This window comes from Oxyura jamaicensis, chromosome 2 (genome assembly GCF_011077185.1).
Source record: "Oxyura jamaicensis isolate SHBP4307 breed ruddy duck chromosome 2, BPBGC_Ojam_1.0, whole genome shotgun sequence".
Classification (NCBI taxonomy): Eukaryota; Metazoa; Chordata; class Aves; order Anseriformes; family Anatidae; genus Oxyura; species Oxyura jamaicensis.
Window position 1 is genome coordinate 124,725,137 of NC_048894.1, and position 12,141 is coordinate 124,737,277.

A 12,141-nucleotide genomic window follows, 5' to 3' on the forward strand; every position below is an offset into this window, starting at 1 on the left:
AAGGGTTAAGTGAAACCAGGCTTTGTTTTTCTCAGTCTCTAAAATATAATAAACCACATTTAAATAGCTTAAAAATTAAAGGAGAATTCCTTTAAAGCATCTGAATATATATGCTTTCACAGAGAATGGAAATGTAAAGACCACAGCATTCTCATGCCAATGCATAGCAGTATTTCCACCTGCTTCAAGATGCTAAAGAAGGGTTCCAGCTTTCTCCCAGATTCCAAAACTTCATAAGTTGACATCTGGCTCAAAACTAAGTTTGTAGGTGTTAAAAGCCCTAATGTCAAGTAAAGTAACTGATAACATGACATTTGATTAACAGATCTCTCTATACATACAGAAATATCCAAAAGCAAACTGATTTTTTTTCTTCTCTTCTGGACTTCCAATTCATTTTCCTCTGCTATCTGCATACACGTCTGTGAAATCCACAAAATTCTAACCAACTTTAAATAAAAATGTAGCAGTTTATACTGCTGTGCAATAACAAAAAAAAGCGTATAATTTTGTTCCAATTGAAGGACAAAGGCAGGGAGAAAGCAGAGAACAATAGCAGCAGCAGGAGAGCAGGTGATAAATAGAGATGAAAAAGGAAGAATATAGAGAAAAGGGTGGCATAACCAAGATGTTATGAGGAATGAGGAAGAGAATAAGGAAAAGAAAACCTATCCCTTCAGCAACAGGGCTGCTCATCATTCATAGTCATTCACCATGAAACTCACTTAGGCATTATGAGAAGAGCTGAGTGCCAAGCTGCCAAATCCCCTATTTAATTAGGATATTTTTGTTTGTTTGAAGTTCCAGCTTTTGTATTTTAATGATTATGTGAGCAGCTGAGATTTAATTTTTAAAAGAGCATTTCTAGCCCTCACCACAGTGTAGAAACACATAAGGGGTGAGGTTAAATTGCTAAAAAAGCAGGTGAAAACATTAAATTTTTTCCCTGGAGTTATGATTTTAAAGGCCAGAAATCAACATGAAACACTGTAAAAATGTGCACCTCACACTGCTGCAAATAAACTTGAACTCTTATATGACAGTCAGTAAGCCAAGAGAAGCCATGATATGAATGAAACTTTAATAAAATAAAGCAACAATGGCATGCTTGCACAACTGTCTCTAGAAGCCAAGGACATGCATATTGCTGCCCTTCACCAAAAAGTTATATTTAACCACAGTGCATAATGCATTAATTCTTAGCATAAACACTAATGCCATAATCCTTCTTAACATCAAACTTTATTTCTGTTGTTAGCAGAGATGATATCCTGTAATTCCTTGTTATGTGTATATATGTGATGTAGTATAGCAACAAGTACAGCAAAAAGACTGTTGTCTTTTAGCAATGTGTAACTACTGTTCTGCCATATGTCATGCAACCAGAGGTGGCCACGTAAAGGCTACATGTCAAGAAAATGTCAACAGCGACAGAACTGACATTAGAAGGCACCCCTTTCCTTGCAGCATGCATATCTATGTGTCTTTGCAGCTAAATACGAGACACTTTCCTCAGCCTCAAGCATCCAGCAAAAAAGGTGTTTATGTTCAGTACGCAATTAATGAAACAAATGGGAAAAATATGCTCACACAAGTACTTCTCAGCAATGAGTAATTAGCCTTTTCCAGCATTATTTATGTATTTATTTATTTTGAGAACACTTGGATTTGTTCTCTTTCTGAACTGTCACAGATTTGATTTTGCAGTGCCATACAAAAGCTGGTTCTAGGAGTTTGACATATACTCATAGAAAGGCTTAGAAATGGAAAACAACTTTTTGTAAATGATTAATAGTCCATAATACTTCTGTTTATATGGATTGATAGAATAATTTTCAAAAGATCTAAAGTTCTAGTGTCTTTTAGCTATGTAAATGTAAACTAATAAAACCTAAGAAACCAAGACTGCTTTTAATGCACATAATGAAACAAACAAACAAAACAAACAAACTAAAACAACAACAACAACGTTTTCCTCAAGCAGGCTATTACTATTACTTATACTAATGTATTACTATTACAGAAAACACTTCTGAAAATATACCACACTACCTGAACAAGCAAGAAGTGTTACAAAAAAATACTGCTTTAGATTTGCATAATGCAAAAAGCTATTAGAAGGAATTAAGAACCCAAACCAGACAGAGACTGGACTGAATCAGAAGTAGCTTTGCCCTTCACTCAGCTGTCTATAGAATAAAAACTTTTAACGACAAATACAAGTTTTACAAGAAGACAATGTGATTACACAAAGGCAGACAGAACTACCCAGTTATTCTTCATATGATAATTTTTGAAGATTAAAAAAAACACATTCTTGTTATACCTCACTTGAGGTGAGCATGAAAGAGCATAAAAGAGATTTTAGCACAAGCTGAGACATTAGCTCTCAATACAAGAAAAACAAAGTCTGATCTCATTAGGGCATTCCATTCATAAATTGTTCTTATTCACCTAAAACCATGTTTCTCTTCTAAGAATTACCTAGGAAACCCACACTATGCAGGCATATTCATAAGTTCAGTTATGATTTATAGACTGTGCATAAAAGAAAGATTTGACTCATAAGCAGAGTTTCAAAAACATCAGTCAATACATAGATAAAAAAAAAAAAAAGGGAGGTAAAATATTTTAGATATAATCCATCTGTATCCAGAAGTATTCTTCCTCTTGGCTTCTCAGTACAGAGTACAGTCCACGACTGATTTCTCAGGACTAAAACGTTATTTTAGTGCTCACTTGTGGAAATTCTTCACTACCTCAGAGGAGTTAACTCTCTGCAGATTTGGAAGATATCAACAGGTTTCTCACACTCCATACGTACAAACAAAACCTAAAGTGGTTGAAGTATCACTCCTAATACTGTTTAATTATATAATGAAGATAGGACCTGAGTAAATGCAAAGAATGGGCACATGGAACTGTTAATTCCTTGAATTTTTACGTCTTCAAACACCAGTAGTGGTTTGTCCCTGAAAAGTAAATTAATGTTCTTGTCTTTTCTGTGTACCAACCATAAAACAGTAAATATTACTGAAAATTTCCATTAGTTTCTTGACACTTACCCTTCCATATCTGTTAGCATAGGACCCTGTAAGCAAGGAATGGAAAATGATGATTGTCTCATCCAAATCCCAAATGAATACTCTCTGTAAAAAGAGAATCAAATCAATGTGTTCCTCTGTGAAGCTGATACTTGAAATGGAAAGTTAAAATTTGAATCAGTAAGCGCACAAATGAGAAAATTGTATTGAAATGGTTATATATTAAAACCATAGTTTCCTTGCCATTTATTTTCAGAACTAACATCTTTTTTCCAGAAAAGGGTAATACAATCTGTTAGCTTTTTACTACAATTGCTATTATATCAAATTATTCCATTAGAATAAAATTATAGTCATTGTCAAATACACACAGAAAATGAGATTGTACAATATATTGTTTTAAAGCCAGACGTGAGATAGAAACTGAAATAAGTGAAGAGAAGCCTCTGAAAATTAAATCTTTTGCATTTGAATTCTATATTTCTGTAAGTCTTACAAAGCAAAGTTCATATAACTACTCTTGAAAATTATGTCTAACATGAAAATAATCTAGTAAATTTTTGCTAAGCAGTTACATCCCCTTAATCTACTTTCACTTTTAATGGAATTTATGCACCTGAAGAATAAAAATTGTGAATTCAGATGTTGCATGTGTAAGAATTTATGGCATCAGTAAATAATTCTTTTGCTTACAGCCAGTGGAAAATATGTGCTTTAAATTTGTCCTCTGACCACACACAAAATGATGTTTTAATGAAAAATAAAGTGTTCAAATACAAGTATTTAAAGTCTTGGTGAGATTGTATTTCCCATGATGACAAATGGGCTAAGCTTTTGGAAAGGAAAAGTAATGCAGTGTGGACACTCATAGCTGTGGTGTGTCATTGGAGATGTGTTCTCAACATAAAGCATGGCCACTGAAGGGAAAGTGAACACAGCATGAAAGAATAAAAACCGCTATTGTGCTAGAAGTGTCTCCTGTCCAAAGAGAAACATTGACATGGGAGAAGTTTTTTTTTTTTTTTTTTTTTTTTTTTTTTTAATCAAAAGAAAAAAGAAAAGCCCAATATTTTTCATAGAAAGTAGATGCTCTTCATGAAGAAATTTCTTTAGAATACAAATTCCAAAAGTCTTCAAAAAAAAAAAAAATAAAGGAAAGAAAATAAGGGCTCCAAGGCCACTTTGTTTTTCATTTGAAAATGGTGTTTCTCTCTGTAAGCTCTGCAAAATAGTGATAAAAAAGAGAGTCTATAACAGGTCAAAAACATCTAATACAATATACCTCTAGGTCAGAATCTGGTGGTGGTGAAGGATTATTGTTTCTTCTGCCACGTCCACGTGATTTTCCATCTGAACTACGACGTAATCTATCTGAATCCGAATCTTTGATAGGTGTTGATGGACTATGGATTGTACTGTATTCTGCTGTATTAAAGAAACAAAATTTTTACCTTTTAGTTTAAACTTCAAAATGTTCAACTTGCTTTTTAGATATGACACTAAAAACAGGATGTTCACAAAAGAGTTCTAACTAAAATAATTACAATTAAAATGACAAATGGCAGTACTATGTAAATTAATTTAATCAAGTACAGGTTATATATAATAATAAAGAGAGAACAATTTATTTCAGTAAACAAATAAAAAATGAGTAAGTCCAAAACATTTTCATTCCTTCAAATCATAAAAGAAGATCACATGACTTCATAGAGAAGATCATGCTCTAAAATAATAATAATTTTAAGGAATACTAGTTTTGTATTAATTCCATTCTAGGTTTTCAAACATGCTTTAAGATGATCATCATGATGACTGGTAGAAAAAAAAGAAGTCCATATCTAAAAGTATTAACATGTAAAAAGTGAAATATAAATGTTTAAAAATATTTTATATTGCTTGCCACTTTAGCTTTAGATGACTATATCTGAGCCTTATGAATAGAATTATTTCTAAATATACCATGCAATTTTATTATTTTCTTAAGGCAAGTTCAATGAAAACATGCATAAACCACGGAGATCAAATTTAAAGTAGTCTTCAAAGGCTTATCAATACTGTACTTTTTCAATGAGTATATTCAAGAACCATACTGTACACTAATTACTATGTTTCAGAAAATATTTACTGTCATTTAACAGGTAAGAAAATAATGATGATTTATTTATGTAAGAAGAAAAATATTTTCCTGAAAACATGCCAGTTGTAAGATGTTTTGCTATTCTTAACATCCACAGACTCAGAAACAGTGAAGTGCTTGAACATTAAGAAAGCAGACAACCTAAATTATCCTTCCTTTCTCATATAATACCTCTCAGAAAAGCAACAACACATTTTAAAATCTCTTTTCAATACTTTGTTTTACATCCTTAAATTCAGAGAGAAAAGACTTTATTTTATTTTGATGGCTTTTTTTTTTTCAAAAATTAAAATAAAAATATATTTCTGTCAAGGTAGCTAAAATTTTCAACATATGATATATTTAACAATTTCATTTCTCAGTTAGCATTCGCTACTATTCAGAGTTCAGTAGATGTGTATATTTTTTTGTCAATATTAATTTACTTTTCAATCAACTTAGCCCATTGCATTCTACTTTGAACAGACAGGTCTAATTCTCACATGAGTGATCCTTTTTCCTAAAAAAACATCCTGTTGAGGTCAAAGGTTAGATTAAGGAGGAGACTCTGGACATCTGTGTAACACCACATACTCACAATTACTCAAAATAATAATGTTTGCTTGTGCTGAATTACAGAAAGAGGCCTTGAAGTTCTCATGTTCAGCCTTCAAAACTACACTTAACTAAAATTCATATATATTATCTATTTTGTATTGTACTTTCAGTCAAGTATCTCAGGCTATGTTAAACAAAACTGAGTAACAACTTAGTATTCAACACAAGGTAAAAGTCTTCAAAAGACACTCAACTGGTACTGAAAAGAGTGATCCTATATATGTGTTAAAGACAAAAAAGTTGACACAGCTGTGTCAGTCTACATAACTAAAGGCAGAAACGGAATCTTCGAATATCATGCACATTCCAATAATTCATTTTTTTTTTCCATGAAAATGAACACTTCAAAATTATTTAGATTAATATATTGAGTGCTGATTGCTCTCACCTACTGTACTAAAACATAAGAAATCAAAATAATTCAACTAGAAGAAAAATTCCCAACATTTTAAACTTAAATGATTTTCTATTCTGCTATACATTATTTTTCTGGATTATAACTTATTTCAAAGCTTTTTTTGCATTGTTTTCTTTCTTTTGCTTTTCTTTTTTCTTAAGGCTTTTGATAATTTAAAAACAAACAAACAAACAAAAAGACCAGAATTTGTTCAACAGTTATATCGTCCAATAATACTTCAAATATGTGCGCTAAAATTCAGATGTAAAGGGAAATTGCATTTCCTATAGACTAATTAAAATTAGGGATGTTCTTGGCCTCTGACAATATTTTTAGGAGTGTAACTTTAGATCCCAGTTTATTAAATTCTTCTCACATACATGATGTGCCTAAAACTTTTAATTATTAAACTTGGGGTGGTGATAATAGATAAAAAAAAGGAATGGGTAGCACGGAAAAACTATAAACAAAACTTAATGACAAATAAAAACTAGCAAAAAAATGAGTGTGCAGAGCACAGCACGGTGAGTGCAGGAGAGGTGGTCTATAGAAGCCTTACAGCTTTCCACTTTCACAGAAACACACTCATGTATGTATAATGCATTCAAGATTTCAAGCGCTTGGCTGCAATTTTGGGTGAAAATTCATTTCCTTGTTCCCTTTACAGATGCAAGGCATTTGTTTGAAAGGACCAGATCCTAACCTGACAGAAAGGCTTCCAACCCCACCTGGGGATCCTAATGTTGGCAGGCACACAGTAGCCTGCCTTTTTTTGGACCTACTGTACCTGCATTGTTCCCAACAGAGACGTGCTTCTCTTGCTCTTACAGATCTCTCCAGGCAATCTGCTCTGCTGCTTTGATAGCCATACCATGACAAATAATACAACTTTAGCATTCCTTTACAGCAATTGAACCACTGGGAAAACAGAGAAAAACTCTTCCCTTCATTGAATCTGTGTGTATTTGAACATTGTTCCCATATCCCCTTTGTTGTAAGGGTAATCCTTCCCTGATGGTCCTCTTTTCTAGGCTCTGATTATTGTTCTGTTATCTCTCCAGAGTGGACACAGAAATCCAAAGCAAAGTAGAGCAAAGCTGTTCTTCTGTGTCTCACAGGCTGCCCTTCCCTGGACTCCACTTAACAGGGGACAATTTACATTTGCTGTGATATTTTTAATAAATGGTAATTTCACCATCCCCAGATCAACTTCTGAGGACAAAGCGACACTTAACTGGTTGTTTCTCAAAGATTTGGCCAAATACTACACATGAACTTAACTCACAATATTGCTAATAATCAGAACTTCTGCAACTACTTAGGAGATAGCCGCTGCGACCATTCTGCTACAGCAATGTGACAGATGGCAGTAACCAATGGGTGAAAACGTGGCATAGCGTGTGAGAAACTTGCCCATGTATGTTAAGGGAAACCATAGCATGTATTCTTTGGATTAAGGCTGCTCGACTGTGCAGCCTCAGTGTGTGCGTCTGGGTTACCAGCTCACTGGCCAATGGTCACTCGCAGGTCCTCATAAGGAAAGCCAATTAAAGAATTCAGTATCCAGCTGAGCTCTGAGCCTTGACGAGCCCAAGCCCTGACAAATTCTGGAGCAAGAAAAACAACAGCGGCTGAGGGTACTTGGTGTGCCACTAGTATTTGGAGTACTGAGAGTGGCCTGTGGGGAAAGGTAGGGCCTGGAAGGAGCTGCCAACATTCCCCATCCCACATTTGTGCAGTTCATCATTCCTGCCTAAATGTATACCTCACACCTGCTCCTATTCAGATCACATCTCCATTTTTTGAGTTCTCCTCCTGTCTCCAAAGCACTCACAGCCCCTCTCAGCATGGTGTCATCTACATATTTAATAGGCAAACACATTCTGTTCCGTCAGCTAAATGATTAATGAAAATGTGGTCTGGTACTGGGCCCAAGACAGACACTGAGGAATGCTGCTGTAGCCATCCTTCTATTTTAACAGCGAGCTCTTACTGGCTTCTCTCTTGACATGGTTTCCTAAACAGCTCTATATCATTCTGCTGTAATTTTGGCTAGATTGCTTTATCCTAGTTTGCTTTTAAGATTGTAAAGTGAAAAGGTCTAGTTGTCAGGGCAGTGAAAGCCTTGCTGAAATCAAGTTGTATATCCACAGTACATATTACTGCTATGCCTGTTATTCTACATTCCCTGATATGAGTATTTAATCTGTTCAGCCTCAGCTGACTACATAGTAACATATTGTAATATTAGCTAAGGGAAATTACTATATTTTTAAAACACTTAATTTAATTTTATCCTGTTCTTGAGCACCACAAACACAGGGAAGTGCTGGAGAAAACCCAGAGCCCTTTAGAACCATGAGTGAAAGAGGGTGCGAGGATCAGCTCTTCACTGCCTGCCCCAAACCTCAAGGCACAAGGTCACTAAAGGGAGCTGGTAGAAATCAGGTTAAACAAAAGGAGGAGTTTAGACCACAGGTAGGAGATTTGTGGTACCTTTTCCCAGAAAATGCCTGACTCCCAAAAGAAGGAGGAGTTCAGACCACAGCTAGATTTGTGGCACCTTTTCCAGGAAGATGCTTGGCTCCCAAAAGATTACAAGGGTTCAGGAGGAGCCTGGAGATATCCTTGGAAGAGACACATTGAGGGGTGCTACAGCCATGTCTAAATTAGCAGTTAGTGCAGTTGGGTCTGTGGGACCAAACAGGTGGTGACAACAACCCTGAGGCCACACAGCCTGTCTCTGGGACATCATTCCAGGCTAGGCCCAGCCTGGTGCCCTGAGCACCCTTGTAGGGGCTGGAGGAATTAAGTGATGTAGGACACCTTTCAAGTCAGTTTTGTCTGGTGGGGCGCCAGGACTGCTCTTCTGAGTCAAAACTCTTCTCTTCAAAAAAGACTCCTGCTCCAAATTAAAATGCTAATGTAGTCACATCCTAAACATACAATGGCAGCTTTGGAAATCCCCTGAGATGAAAAATATCTGGAAGCTAGAAAAGCTCTCAGGGTGAAACCTATACAAACTTTGCCTGTCCTCATGGCTCTCAGGCTGTCTGCTTACAGCCACTGTGGCAGGTAGGGTACAGGGACGGTTGATCCAACTGTCTCAATGACTACATTAGTTTCATGTGTGCTACATACACATTCAAAACATTATTTTAATGTAGTTGCAACAGTTATTCTGCATCCATTAATTGACACATATAATTTTAAATCTCTCTGCACTCTGTTCCAGGCTTTCTGTACCCAAGAGTTACAGCTTGTTCCTGCTTCACACACTCTGAATTCTCTCTCCAAACTTGGACTTTGACCAAGTGCAAAAGACCCAATCTTGATTTCTCTATACAGGAAAAACCAACCAAATGAAAAAAAAAAATCACAACGAAAAGAAAACAACTAACATCTTAAACACAGATTCTATAAATATCTATCTCCTTTCCCAAGCCAGACAAAAACAACACATAACTCTGAAAAATAAAATATATTTTCATTCTGCTCTACCTAAAATACCCGAATCATATTACAATAGACTTTCAACTATGTCACAAGGAACCATATTATTGCAGCTTGACATGCAGTGTCACAAGCATATACGTCCATGCCACAAAGCACTGTATGCAATTTTGATGGTTTTATGTCACACAGAAATATTTCACATCACCTCATAAATCAGAATACTTCCATTACTTTTGAATAGACAATAGAGTCACAGAGATAACATTTGCAATACAGTATTTTGTACTTTCATTTGTTACAGAAATTCCCCATAAGTAATTTCTGTATTTTCTTACTGCTGATATCACTAAACAGGAATAATATCAAATGACATGTGAGGAGAACTACCTGTCCCAGAAATCTCACAATCTCAAAATTACTCTAAAGTATATATTTAGGTATTTCTCACTGGTGAGTCTGTAGGTAGATTTATTGACAAAAACATTGCAAATGTCATCAGACTTTCCCTACTACACTGCAAGAGTATGCAAAAATGAGTAAAACCACATTATCAAAGTAATCCTATCTCATGTCACAATGTAAATTATACAAACAAGATGGGTCTAGGATAGCTAGTATAGCCAAATTCCTCTGCAAGTAGGTACATGTGGATATTTTCCATTTATATTACATGCAGATTTCCCTCAAATTCTATATTTAATTTTGAATAAATATCTTAAATTCTCAGGCAAGCATTATTTCAGCTCTGCATACCAAAATACAATTATAAGATATAGATAGTTTCAGTGTCAGTCTCATGCTATGATTTTCTGACTTTTGTATAAAGCTAAAAAAGATTTCATAAGCACTACATCAAGTTCTTCCTTTATGCTCTTACATAAAACTGGAGCAAAATTGAACAATACATTTATTTATTTATTTATTACTTTCTATATAAACATGACTATTACATTAGTTGCAAGTAAAAGTACTAAGAAAGTATTGCAAGAAATACAACAATGCCTGCCAATGAGATTATAGAAAGAATCTATAATGCTGTTTTGACCAAAAGCCCAAATCTTCTCCATGTGAAAAATGAATCTAAAGTTTGTCTGTTTAAGACTATTAGCATACTATTATAAGTTTGACAGATAACCTAAGTAGCCTGTTGATTTAAAAACCTATTCGATCTATAAGTAAAAAGGACTATTTATTTTCAGGCTTGGGTGACTTTTTCATTATTCAGAATAATGAAAAGAAATAATAACAGTATTTAGTATAAATAGCAGTAGATATTATGTATGACTATGTGTGACAACAACTATCTTAACAGCCTCTTCAGGGGTCTGGAGTTTTTTCTCCAACTTACAGTGCTGATGGAAATAAAAGATGAAGCAGTCCTATAACGGGCAGGTAGTACCTCTCTCAGTTTCTTCCTTAGCCATTACTTATGGTTTTAAATGATTTGAAATAATTATTACTTTTAATCCTACAAAAAAACATCCTATTTATCTATTAGAAATATATACAGAAAGGTGCATTAAGTTTTTATCTTGTGATGATGAGTTAGGTTATATACTGTTGAATTCAATGCAAGACTTAAAAGTTATACATTGACAATGTAAAAAACAGGAGAACAAGTATCAGAAAAGCAAAAGCAGTGTTGTACTTTACCATTCATTACTGTATCCAATCTCATTTCAGTTTTTACAGAAGTTTCATTGTTTCCTTCCTACATAAATATATACTCCAGATTTACTCTTATTTGTGAAAAAGAGCAAGTATCAGAACACCAGTAATAGGCTGTGAATAAGCACTATATATTTCTGCACAGGTAGTAGTGAAAAGTTGCCTGTAAAGTCTCTTTGCTCTGTTTCATTTTCTTATCTTTAATTTATTGTTATGAAACTTAGTAAGGAGAAACTGTAAAGGTAGTTTTCGCTTTCACAATACTATATAGGTTATATCCTTTTGGGATATAATGTTCAAGGAAAAAAGAAGTTTAGCCCTTAAGAGCAAAATGGTGATCCATGGCTGAGAACAATTTTTGTTGGCTAGCACAGAAATTGTGGGGTTTTCAATCTGCATTGGGAAGTACGTGAATAATCTTGACACCCTCCCCCCAAAAACAAACAAACAAACAAAAACAAACCAAACCAAAACAACAACAACAAAAAACACAACCCGCTCCACCTTCCAGTAATATTTAAACAGACTTATTGCGGAAACCAAGAAAACTGAAAGAGATCAGATTTAAGGACAGTTCATCTCTCTCTTAGTGAGAAATAAGAAATATAATGAAATAAATCATAAATACAGCTTTTTATGAAATACTAGGGTAAATTCAGATTTGTTGTCTGCATTTCTAAACGAAAATTTGCATGAATCAATAAATTTCTGTTACCAGATATGATGAAGGAGTTGAAATACTGCAAGAGAAAATTATTAAAGCTTTAGAAAAAGTAGTCATTTTCTACATTAACTCTTATAAATACATGTTCTGGCCATTCCTCTTTGAGAGGAAACAAATT

General features: G+C 34.5%; 1 protein-coding gene across 24 annotated transcripts in view; it reads right to left on the reverse strand.

Annotated features, from left to right (window-relative positions):
- EYA1 (EYA transcriptional coactivator and phosphatase 1) overlaps nucleotides 1-12,141 on the reverse strand; it is a 167,897-nt gene that overhangs the window by 40,862 nt on the left and 114,894 nt on the right. For 17 of the 24 annotated variants that reach the window (XM_035318225.1, XM_035318224.1, XM_035318236.1 and 14 more), the window contains 2 exons: nucleotides 4,327-4,469; nucleotides 3,066-3,149 (listed from right to left, as the gene is read on the reverse strand). In XM_035318225.1, coding sequence (XP_035174116.1) covers nucleotides 3,066-3,149; nucleotides 4,327-4,469 — 227 coding nt within the window. The remainder of the gene's footprint in view (nucleotides 1-3,065; nucleotides 3,150-4,326; nucleotides 4,470-12,141) is intronic. The other 7 variants (XM_035318238.1, XM_035318237.1, XM_035318232.1 and 4 more) reach the window with 1 other exon arrangement.